This window comes from Rosa chinensis, chromosome 7, assembly GCF_002994745.2.
Source record: "Rosa chinensis cultivar Old Blush chromosome 7, RchiOBHm-V2, whole genome shotgun sequence".
NCBI lineage: Eukaryota > Viridiplantae > Streptophyta > Magnoliopsida > Rosales > Rosaceae > Rosa > Rosa chinensis.
Window position 1 is genome coordinate 29,557,902 of NC_037094.1, and position 13,307 is coordinate 29,571,208.

The 13,307-nt window shown below is 39.1% G+C and overlaps 1 protein-coding gene across 1 annotated transcript; it reads left to right on the forward strand.

Moving 5' to 3' along the window:
- Positions 1–11,022: 11,022 nt before the first annotated feature.
- LOC112177755 (transcription factor MYC1) lies at positions 11,023–13,064 on the forward strand. Its single transcript, XM_024316015.2, has 2 exons — positions 11,023–11,870; positions 12,365–13,064. Exons 1-2 carry the CDS (start codon positions 11,105–11,107, stop codon positions 12,988–12,990), a joined length of 1,392 nt encoding a protein of 463 aa, XP_024171783.1. The 5' UTR covers positions 11,023–11,104; the 3' UTR covers positions 12,991–13,064.
- Positions 13,065–13,307: the final 243 nt, after the last annotated feature.

Sequence of the window (13,307 nt, forward strand, 5' to 3'; positions counted from 1 at the left end):
AGTGATGCCAACACCACCTAACATAAAACTTGTTAACTAATGGGGCTTCTCTAGAAAGCGTGATGAGAAAAAGATATGGAAATCTTGCCTTATGGTACAAGGCTTCTCACAAAATGCCCTGGAATCGACTACGAGGAGACATATTATCTCATAACCCTGTCAGTTCGGTAGTTTCTGGATAACTGAATATGCAGCTTACGAATTTGGTCACTACGTATGTTTATGGGGATCTAGATATGAAATATACATGAAGGTTTCTGGTGAATTTCATTTACCCAAGTCAAGTGGCTCTTGACCACGGAGCGTGTTTGCAATGAGGTTGAAACTCTCACTAAGTGACTACTTGATTGGGAAGGGATATGTAAATGCTCATGCGTTTCTATGACAAGTTCTGGATTCTAGCGCGGTTCATGTTTGTGACATGATCTTCATTGGAAGCCCTTAAAGAGTTAAGGAAAACTGATGAACACTTGAAATCCAAGTTTGAGATGAAAAGATCTTGGGAGAACACGATTATGTCTCGGTTTGGAACTTAAGCATCGTGTTGATAGATGCTTAGGGGTTTTGACAAGGTCAAGCCTTCAAGCACGCTCATGATCATCCGTAGTCTTGATCCTAAAAAGGATCCTCTTTATCCGAAAGATGATGACGAATATCTGCTAGAGGCAGAAGTGGCTTACTTGAGTATAATAGGCGCATTATTATACTTAGCTCAATGCACAAGACCGAACATCTCATTTGCAGTGAACTTGTTGGCTAGGGTTGGCTAGGTATAGCTCTGCGCCAACGCAACGCTATTGGACTGGTGTAAAAGATATCTTTCAATACTTGAGATGTACAATTGATATAGGCTTGTTCATCACTATAGAGAGATGATGGATTTGAACCCATCAGATACCAGGAACACCGCCAACACTGGCCTGCATCCTTTATCCCCATCCCAAAACGACATTGGTGTTTTGGAATGTTTTGCTGATGCTGGGTATCTCTATGACCCATACAAAGGTTATTCCCAAACTGGTTATGTGTTCACTATGGGTAAGAGCGTGATATCTTGGAGGTCTATAAAGCAGACCTTAGTCACTACTTCTTCGAACTATGCAAAGATTATTGCTCTTCGCGAAGCGTTTCGTGAATAAATGTGGATTAGATCCATAATTACGCATGTTCGAAGCAATTGTAGTTTGAAGTCTACCACAGATGAACCTACGAGCATTTATGAGGATAATGTTGCTTGCTTTGAACAAATGAAGTAAGGCTACATCAAAGGCGACAACACCAAGCATCATCAGCAACAACAAACTCTCCTCAAGATCAAAGTGAACTGGGTTCGATCTGAGGACAAGGTGGCAAACTTGCTTACTAAGTCATTGCTTAATCCACGTTCGAGGAACATGTTGCAAGCATCGGTTTACGAAAGTTGTCTGAACTCTCATGATCGTAGTCATTAGGGAGAGATGCAGGCATCAAGAGGAGATGTCTACATGTTTGGTCTTGAAATGTGAAGGGTGTGTTGTACTTTTTTTCTCCTTCGACCGAGGTTATTTTTGTCTCACTAGGTTTTTGTTACTTGGCAAGGTTTTTGACGAGGCAACAAGAGGAGCACCACGTTTGGGCGACACAAGGGGGTGTGTTTAAGGACACCTAGTTTGTGTGTTTGGCCCAAACTCTGATTACATGTCTGAGTTGTAATAGGGTTTGTCTTACAGATATTCTCGGAGATATCTTATTCAATGTATGATTCAGTTTCCTTGTAAAGCTTATATTCTCTGCTTGTAATCCTCTATATAAAGATGCACCTATTATCAATCAAAGACATAGGTTATTCTTTCCTAAAACAAGTATTTGTTTTTTATTTAATTTTACATTTTTCTCTCTTTATTCTTTTTTATTTTATCTATATATATATATATATATATTTTATGAATAAGGGCCGGTGCGGCTACCATCAAGCCTTGATTAATGATAAACAGCAAAATAAATGTTTTTTGGGGGGAAGGGGGAGGTGACATGGTGCCTATATCCCGAATTACAATGTGCATTAAGAGAACGTCTTGAAATAATAACAAGAGTCTAAGCTAAAATAATGTATTCTAGCAAGCACGAACTAGCGAGGAGTGTTCTACTGGCTACTCCATTCACTTTACAATTATGGTGACATACCCGAAAGATAACTCTATTATGGAGAAGCATCATTACAACTAGCACAGCTTTCTTATTATGTTGCCACTGGAGTATAAATCCAGCGACACTTAGTTTCTTCCTGCCACTAGGAGGCTACGACCATTTGACAAAGCAAGGAACTTGCCGTCTACTTAAAGCAGACATATTACTGCTACTAGGGGTTGTGACCAATTGACTCACCGCCTACCTGGAGCAAACAAGGCACAGAAGGTGCATAGATCGAGACCAAACCCACATCGTTCTATCAAAAAATGGTAGCAACTTATTAACTCAAACACTAACAGGAAAACAAAATAGTAAGAAATACCTTGAAAATAAAAAATAAACCATCTTGGACCAAGAGTAAAACCCCAGGCCCAAGATACATCAGGCCTAGACCAGGCTCACTACCAGACTAGGGCCATAAAGGTCCATCCATTGAACCCAGCCCACGACATGCACTGCACAGACAGTCTAGCCACCATCATCGCGCCTCCAAGTCCATAGTGCCGCCGCTTGCAGGTCTTGATCATTGTCAAAACAACGTCACCTATCAGCACCCCAAAACATCCTCCACTGTTTGCACCAAATCTAGTCCACAACCGCTCTCTGCAGCCCTCCGCTATATGCACCAAATTTGGTTCACAATACCGCTCTGACAGGTTTACGACAAAATCCAATTAGATCCAACCACTATTCAACCAACTAGAGCAGGTGCGAACCCCAGCCACACCACTGTGCTAGCGGTGAGATCAGAACGGATCCGGTCAGTTTCCACCGTCTACTGTGAACCCTTTTTCTATGCAACACCGCCGTCAACCAAAACAATGACAGAACGAGCCCATTAAGCTCCAATCACTGCTCACCTACACCACCACCCAGTCCGGACGCACTCGACGCACGCCAGCGAGGCCGGAAGCCATCATCAGTGCCGTGGCGTATTCGGACAGGCACAATTGATGACTTTTCTCCGGTTTTTCTTATGGAGGCATATCTTTTCATATGAGTTGACAAAGGCTATTGACAATTGAAAAAAGATGGAAGTCCAAATATTAAATTTGGAGGTCTAAGTAGAACCACCAAATTTTATATCAATGAAATTATCATTTAATACCAAAAAAAAAAAAAAAATTTCTCACCCAATTAAAGGTTTTACATGTTTACCTATGTTACTGTTAATTAGTTAAGCTTATTTAACATTTGCTTTGTGACCATAGAAGACTTCTTCTTTTCTTTGTGGTGAACATAGTAAGGGTTTTAACTATAGCAGAGGAAAAACTCTTTCTACCGTCGCTCGAATTTTCTCTTGGTTCTCCATTCCGTCCGGCGACGCGTCTTAGGGATGTGATCGTCGAACAGGCAGTGTGGTTAAGCCATCTTCCCGCTAGCTTGGTGGGTTCCTGGTGTCCATCTAGGCTTAGGATTCTTTGAAAATGAGGGTGGGAGGTTTGCTCACAATGTTTGGCAAGGTTGGAGGTTTCGACTTAATGAGATGGCTGATCGGATCGCCGACCTGGTATGTCTGGATCGTATGAAGAGGTAGGTGGTGTGCAGAATCGTTTGGGTTGCCGGATCGCAGGCCGCGGTGCGATGGTGGACTAGGATCAGTCTCTAGTGGTGGTAGATAGGCTTCAGCCCTTGAAGCGGATCCAAAGTTGATCGGAGATGGATCGGGTACCGGCGGCAGCAACGCTGGTCTTGGATTGGTTTTAGGTGCGTGTCCGGGTTGGAGAGGTGTTGAGTTGTGGACTGGTGGTTGTGGATCAGGCTCTGGGTCCGGGAGAGATGATTAATCTTGGGCAGGTTGGGGCCTGCGCCTTGGATGGTGGGTGATCTGACGGCGGTTGCAGCAGTCCGATCTAGGTAATGTGACGGTGGGTGGATAATGGCCTTGCATCTGGCTAGTGGGATACTAAAAATTCCTTCACTAGGCATGGACTTGGGCCTGAACTCTATCACTGGGCCTCTGATGTTTTATTTTTCTTTTCAAGTTTATGGTTGTTTTTACTTTTTAGTAATTGGTGGCTTTATGCCGTTAATAAGTCGCTGCCAGTATCTGGTAGGATGAGGTGGGTTCTGTCCAAGTCTCTACACCTTGCGTGTCTTGTCTGCTCTGGTTAGGAGGCGAGTTTCTTGCATTGTCAAATGGTCACAACCTCCCAATGGCATGATGAAACAAGTGCTACCTGATTGATTTTCCGGTGACAACATAGTGAGAAAGCTGATATAATTAGTAAATTATGGCTCCGCATGAGCAATTTTGTTCCAGTATGTCACCACAATTGTAAAGCAAACGAGTAGCCAGCAGAGCACTCTTCGCTAATTGATGCTTGCAAGAATACATATGATTAGGTGAGACTCCTATTATTATCTCATGATATTCTCTCGATGCTTATTGTATTTTGGGTTTTAGGTACTATGTCCTCCTATGTATTCTGTGATTTCATTAATGATCAAGATTTGAGGGCAGCCATTTTGGCCCTAGCTAAAAAAAAAAAAAAACAAAGACTTCCACATTTTTAGGCGATCATTCCATTCTAGAGATAGTAGCTAAGGGAGTGAAACACCAAGTCCATTTGTAGGATTAGTCATCTTCTCCTACCACATATTTGGATACTTGATCAAGGATTTTACCTTGAAGCTTGTGAATCTGGGAGTATGTTGAGGGTCTACTGCCGAAAATATAAGCATCTATGCAACCACAACATCAAATCCAACCGAGAATATTGGGGAACGTATTGCCTTGATATGACTCCTCCTCCACCTCCTGAATATAACACTTGCTTGGGTGATTTGTATAGTATTTCTTGACCAAATACATCTCCGTTGTGATTAACTTTTGGTGTTTCGAATTCAGAGCAGTGACTTAGGTCCCGTTTGGGATTGCTTCGCTTTTAAAAAAATCAGCTTTTGTTCAAAATTTTAGATTTTATTGTGTTTGGTAAATAAATAAAAAGCAGCTTTAATTGAAAGTTATGGTCACTGACAGCAGATTTTAGAAGCAGCCTAGAGGTTGCTTTTAGAAGCTGTTATGGATCAAAACACACTCTGCAGTTGTTTTATGTACTGACAGTACTTTTGAAAATATTATTTACCAAACACGAAACTGTTTCAATTCACAGCTGATTATTCTCACAACACAGCAACAACAGTTTTTTTTTAAAAGTCACAGCAATCCCAAACTAGCTCTTACAAGATTTGCGCCGGGAGACTCTGGAAGAACAATATCAATCGATAAAAAATTGAGACGTTTGCATTTTAGTTCAGTGGGACAATTTCATCAATATACAAATTCTAACAGGAGTAGTACTTCTCTGATGAATTGCAGGTTAAATGGAGAACAGTAAATAATACTCATGGTTCTCATGTTACTCGATATGGAAATATGTATCTGACCTCAGATTTAGTATCCTTTTACTCGGGGATCGACAAATTTATCTTCCTCCATTGAAAGCAAATCGCCACAGTCAATCTTAGAAGTTGTTGACAATCGTGATGCAGATCTTCTCCATCTTTGGCACAAGTCTACATTGTTAATATCCCCTGATTTCATATATATTTCTTTAACTTAGATTAGTTTTTTGGTTAACTTCTATCTGGCTAGCTGGATACTTCAGTTATAACCATTATATCTATCTATTCATATATATGCAGTTCCAACGTGCATCCGCTGGCTCTGAAATGAAGCAGGAAGCTAAAAGCGCCCGATGATGAAATTTCAAGTAGGCAGCGCATCGACCACAACATACTTGTGTTGGGATATTCAAGTAACTCTGTCCGTCCTAGGGGGCAAGCTCTTGTTGATGATTGGGACTGCTTTAAGACAGTTGTAAGTCTTCTAATTTTCAGTTGATCATGATTCACAACTATTGACAAATGCTTCATAAACATACATGCAGAAAGATCAACCTATTCAAAAATCGTTTAATCATCTAATGGTGATCTAGTGGACGGAAATAGTATTTGACTATTTCTATTAATCATGGTATATAAAAGATTCATGCATGATATAAATCATGAGATGATATATAACAAGTCTTGATTTGATTGATCTTTTGTATGGATCATCTCTAAAAGCGACCTACAAAGGATAAAAACGATTAAGGTTGCGAAAGGCTAGCAGTGGTAAAAATCTGATTGGGAACATTTCTCCTGATTCCAAATATATAACTATACAAATGGATGAATATTAGCTAGTGTTATTTCTTTAACGTTGGTTTGAATCTATTTTCATACAGGTGAAAACTTATGAGAAACACTGTGGGTCATTGTCAAATTATGGTATGAAACATACGAGTGTTTGCCAACATGTGCAATGCTGGGATCAGCGTGGAGCAAGTGGTTGCTGCACCAGCTAGAACTTGCTAGACTGCACTTTCATTGCTTTTTTTTATTTTTTTTCCTTTCTTTTGAAAGAAAATAATGTGGATTTAAATGGTAAAATGATGGGCTATTGGGCTAGAATCATCAAACGTCCACCTTTCTTTATATTATTATTTTTTAATCATGCATATCAAGTATTGATCTTCATGCAATTAAGATTTCGACATGTTTACATGGTAAATGTTATGGACCAGATCATCAGACTACATATGCTTTGCATTTCTCTGTATTTTTATTTATTTTTGTTTAATTCATAACATTTGAATGTTCAAATCATGTTAACAACTTTGACCAATCAGCGACCAGTAGATTTCTAGAGAAACATATATATAGTCATATTAAACCAAAACTCTAAAAATTCAACGATTACAAGCACCACCATGAGCTAAAGAGAATCATATATATCATAACCACAATGATCGCCATTTTCACAAGCTTTTAAGATCAAATAAATATAATAACCTAAGAGTCTTGATCGATTTTCATAGTCAACCTATTGTCCAGCGATCCAAGGCATGAATTTTCTTCTTAATTTCCAAGGTTAAAAGTTGCTACTGTAGAATAGGGTCTTGGTGATTGAACATTTGAAACTGGGATTAATTGTTATCTCAATGAGTAAAGGGTTTATTTTGTTATCCCAACACAAACATTATTTGTAAGACGAGAGAGGGTAATAAAGTTGCTCATCGTCTTGCAAAAGAAACATGGATAATTAGTCAGCTGTTGCTTTGTTTAGATTTTGTGACCTTTTTGGCTCCAACAGTGCTTCAGTATAGACTTTTAGTCTGAAGTCTAGTGTGGACAGTCTGAAGTCTAGTGTGGACTTTACTCTATAACATTATGAATGAAAGTTTCTCCTTTGATGCAAAAAAAAAAAAGGCAGCATATATGATACGTCGAATCAAATACTATAAATTGGCTATATTTTGAACATTCACTTTCAAATTATGATACGTCGAATCAAATACTATAAATTGGCTATATTTTGGACATACACTTTCAAATTAGTTCGTAGCATGGCAAACCGCCGCAAATGTTGAACATCACCTGTGTACCTTACACCCCTATTATCACGATAAATCTTTTTCCCACTGTATCCCACCAAATATCTAGCTTCTATACATATATATGCATATTTATAGTTTTTTTTTTGGCAGTTTGGCTACAAAATGTCGGCAAACAAATTCAACCCTGATCTTTATGTCGTGCACAGTTTGAAACGAGAAACTACAATTCAACGTGAGCAAATCACCTCAAATTAAATTATTTTTTTAGATGGTGCTATTCAAACACATATTTTCTCAGGGTTTCGGAATCCTCTCCCTCTGGGCAGCGGCTTCTCGTATTGTCACTGTTGCTTGTCAATGGTGGTTATGGCAGAACTAGGTTTGCTTATTATTTTCTTCATTGCGCTAGGTGGCGCTGAGGCTATGATAATTTCGTGGGACGGGGATGCGGTTGTTTCTGCGTCCAAGCCCGATGGTAACGTGAAAGATGCGGCCTTGTTGGCAGGGATGGCATCTAGGTCGTAGATGAGCGGCGATCCGATCTTGGGTTGGTTTAGATTTGTTCGGAAGGTTCGGTTCCGATCACGTGCTGATTTTTGGAGTGCTGGTGATCTTGCTGTCGTGGAGGGTGATGATGTGATGGTTTGCTCAACCTCGAGGACTGCTACTGCTGATGGTGGTCCAAGGTTGCCGGAGGTGAGGCCGGCTCTGCTTCCCTCGGATTTGGACCCTTTATTGGCGGGGAGGATAACTTCGCTCTGCTTGTCGGAGGAATCTGCCTTTAATGGTGGTAACCCGGTGGCCGGGATGATGGTTGCGAGGTTTAAAATTGGTATATGTGCAGATTGCGGCGGAGATCGTTGGCAGAACTGGGATGATCTCGGGCCTATGGTGGATTGCTTGTCGGCTGAGCTGTTTCACCCGGAATCGGGTCCACATGCTACCAGTGATGGTGGAAGTACGGGCGACGTCCTCCGGCGAGTGGCAGTCGGTGGCGGGGGAAGGGTTGTCTTCTCCTTAGAGTTTGCCCTAGGTGGGTTGACTGGGCCTGGTATTGGAATTGGGCTGCGAGGGCTTTATTTTGGGCTTGGATAGCTGTGTTGTTTTCCATTTTTATTTTCAGTTTGGGTCGTCATCTTTTTGTTCTGAAAGATGATGGGCTTGTTTATTTCTTGCTTTGAGTGGGAAAGATCGCAAAGAAAAAAGAGACCCTGTTGAGCCCCGCTTCTCGGGGTGTTATTTTTAATTCCTCAGGGCTCTACTCTTCTTTGTTCGGGCTTAATCTTAGAAGGTGGGTGTACTAGGAGATTGCTAGTTTGGTTTGCTCTTTTAGTTAGGGTTGGCTTTGTAGTAGTTTCTACGGAACGGTTCTTTCTGTTGCCCCCATAGGGGGGGGATCGTTTTTGTACTGCTTGTTGAGCTACATAATGGATGACCTCTTCTACTCAAAAAAAAAAAAAAACACATATTTTCTCCATTCACACGCCCCTTCTATTTTTCTATTACTTTAATTTAATTTTTTTATATATAAATTACCTTAACTACCCTCCCTTGTAATTATGTTTATTTTTATTTTTTATTTTTCCTATTTGGCAAGTCAATCATGAATCAAACATTATTATACAATAAATCAATTTTTTTTTTCACCTATATAAATGAAGGAAAATAATACGTTCATTAAGTGGAATGACTTGTATTATTAGACAAGAATTATGTTTCCCAAGTTATTACGTTCTTCCAATTGAATCTAAATTGCAAATGTTGGTGAGCAATGACCTGTTGGTTGGTAGCCTAACTAACACCGTGAATTGAATCTCACTGATATCAGGGGTGGCATGGGGAAAAAAATTATCATCCAGAAAAAAAATATATATATAAAAAAACTAAATCTAAATTGCAAAGTTTGTCTCTTCTGCATTTAAATTCTTCATTTTCAAAAGCATGCTTCTTACCCCTCTTACTTGTATGAGGACAAACTTTGCAATTTTGATTCAGTTGATGAATGTAATTACCTGGGAAACATATTTTTTGTCTAATAATATAGGTCATTTCAATTAATGAACGTATTATTTTTCCTTCATTTATATAGGTGAAAAAAAAATTGATTTATTGTATAATGATATTTGATTCATAATTGACTTGCCAAATAGAAAAAAGAAAAGAAAAAAACATAATTACAAACGAGGATAGTTAGGGTAATTTATAAAAAAAAAATTGAATTAAAGTAATAGAAAAATAGAGGGGGTGTGTGAATAACACCATCCTTTTGGTTTTTTTTTATAGAAAAAGAAACAAATTTTATTCCTTAGTTGAAAATAATACAACCATGGGATTGATTAGATGTACTCTCTCTAACCTCCCTAGACAGAGAAGTGGAACAGTACTCAATTCTCTAACCATCCTAGCCGATGACTCAAATTACATATATATTTTGTCTACTTCGTCAAGAGCTAGTTGGTTAGCTAGGCTTTATATTTCTAAGACGATGATGATGAATGTAGAAAGTACCTCGAACACTGCCACGTGAAATAATGGTCACATATGTCCTAGGTGTTTCTCTGGCCATGTGAATGAATGTACTCAACACTGCAGCAACCACAGAATAACATACCTAGCTAGATGCCCTTGGAACTGTAATTCGTGTGGTAACCTCGGGTAGCACATCATGTAACGGACTAACGGGTACTCAGGTTGACAAATACGTACCATACATATGTTCAGTCTGGATGAGAACTTGTTTGCTAGCTAGCTAAGAATTACCCACCTAATTAGTACAATGAAGTAACTATTGTGGGGCTTTCGATCAGGCCATTGAAGATGCGTGAGAAGATTGGTGCTAACTCCATTATAACAAATTAAACCTTGAATTAAGCATCACAGCATCCAAGTCTCAAATCCACTAGCATCACTGCGTTTTTTGACCTGGTGGAACTACTGGCTAGTGAATCTGTTAATCATATCACATCGTCAAAACTACGTAGAGCATCAAGGGGGAGAGATCAGAGAAGAGTTCCACTTGAGTACTTCCTAAAGAAAGATCAGCATTCGAAGGTTTGAGGAGCAGCCGGGAAGCCGTGGAGAGGGGACAGGCCCTGAAGCGAAGGACGGGAAGAACTTACAACTAGAACTCTCACAAGAATGAGAATGAGAGAAGAAAGAAAAAAAAAATACATACAAGCACGAGATCAATAAACGTGATGATGAATAATGGAAAGTGTTCCCAGAAAAGATGCGACTACGTACATCTATTAATAAACAGAAGAAGCTAGCAATCGTAAACCCCAGATTGAAACATATGCAATCTACTGTAATGTGTTTATTACGTGGACGACTCGAGTCCTGGTCACAACAGGTGGCATAACAATAGTACTAGCTAGGTACGGAGGTACTGAGATTGAGATATATCAACAAGCATCCCTTTAAATAATCCCAGATAATTAGATTTGATAACACCGGGGGTTCATCTTCTTCCTTCGCTTTTCATCTTTTGTCCTCTCTCCAGTTATTGATACTCAGTTGCTCTGTTGTTTGTTTTCCAACAAAATTAAGCCATGGAAGCCTGTTTTTCACCCCATAATCTTTGTCAAGAAACCTCTGCAGCCACACTTCAGCAACACCTCCAGTTCATACTTCAAAACCGTCCTGAATTTTGGGTCTACTCCATTTTCTGGCAAGCCTCCAAAGACGGCCACAATGCCATTTCGTTATCATGGGCCGGTGGTCATTTCCGAGGGACCAGAGACTTCTCATCCAAAACATCAACCACTAATAAGCTAGATAACAATTACCAACCAACAATAGGGTTCGATCTGGAGACACCAAAGAAGGGGATCAACAAAGAAGTCGAAGCTTTGTTCCATGAAGACATGAACATGGACGGACTGTTCGACATTAATGGAGATGTCACTGACTCGGAGTGGTTTTACTTCTACACCGTTTCTAATTTGACACAGTCCTTTGCTGCAGGCCTTGAGAGTAACAACATTCTTGGCCATGCATTTTGTTCTGGTGCTTTTGTTTGGTTGGCAGGCGACCACGAGCTTAGGTTCTATGAGTGTGAGAGAGTTAAAGAGGCCCGCATGCATGGAATTCAAACTCTTGTTTGTATTGCAACACCCTTTGGGGTGCTTGAACTGGCTTCTTTAGAAGTGATTAAACAAGACTGGGGTTTTGTGCAGCTTTGTAAGTCTATTTTTGGATCTGACCTAATAACAACCACCGCCAGCGTCTCAAACTCAAAGCAGGGTCATGTTCATGTTCCTCAGTTACAAGATGGGATATTTTCAAGATCGGTTCAGAAGGAGTGGACCACACAAGGTGAGTAATTTGTAGTGATTTCTATTTCTAACCTATTCTGAGTTTAATCTTTTCATCAACCACTCATTTTACATTTAATTGAACCAAATTTATTACATTGACAATAATTTGTTTTACACTATTTACATAAAATTGAAAATATATTTGTTCACGTACGAAGTTATGATAATGTAGTAGGTGGAGTAATTACTTCTAATAGAACTAGAATTATACAAGATAGAACTCACGTTATCATAATAACAATAATTTTTTATCATATATATAAATGTGTGGATGAGATGCATGTTTGTTGTACCCAATAATTTTCCACTTTTTCCTACACTTTTTTCCAATACGTTATTGTCCTTTTAATTTCATATATGGATCACCTTCAAGTTTTATAATCTCTCTAAATGTAGTATGTATATAATCACTAATATTTCTATATTTATTCTGAGACTCTTAGCTTGTTAGTTGTATTGACATTGATTATACGTATTTTCATCATATATAAGGTGATATGAGAAAAACTGTCAACCTAAGTGGATCTTCATCTGATTCCGGGCCTTATAAAAGCACATCAAACACTAGATTAAAAGAGAGAGGAAGATTTGATAAGCATGTCAATGCCAACCAAGATTCACCAATAAGCCATTCGAAGGCAGAGAGACAACGCCGGGATAAGCTTAATCATCTATTTTATGCCCTTAGGTCCGTTGTTCCTAATGTCTCAAAGATGGATAAAGCTTCGACACTATCTGATGCAATTGTATACATCAATAAATTGAAGACAACGATCGAGGAGTTGGAGGCCAAAATCCAAGCAAAACCCAAGAAACCCAAAGCAAGCATCATGATTGACAATATTCTTGATAGCCAAAGCACCAGCACTGCTGCTATGGAGGTGGATGTGGATGTGAAGATTGTAGGGTCAGAAGCCATAATTCGAGTTTGGTGTCCGAATAATCAGGATGATCCATGTGCTAGATTGATGAATGCACTCAGAGACCTTGAATTACAAATTCATCGTGCAAGCATATCTAGTGTGAATGAGTTGATACTTCAAGATGTTATAGTAAGAGTTCCTGATGGATTCGCAAGCGAGGAGGTCATCAAAACCGCAATTATTAATAGATTTTAGAACTAGCACATCTTTCTTGCTCGCTAATAAGGATCAATCACAATAAAACGTATCATGTTGTTGCTTAAAGTTAGGATGCCAATTGATTTTAATAAATAAAAAATGTGTGTCACTTGATTTTAATAATTAGAAGCAGACTTTTTAATACCATTTGATTTAGTTGCATAAGTCTCTCATTTATAAGTGTGGTCGTGAGTTGAACTCACAAAAGACTAGTTTTAATATTCAGTTGTTGATGTAATAAATTTTTTGTTAGAAGCATACTTGTTTTCCAATTTTGAATTGTTACGCAATGAAGTTATAATTTTCAACTGTCA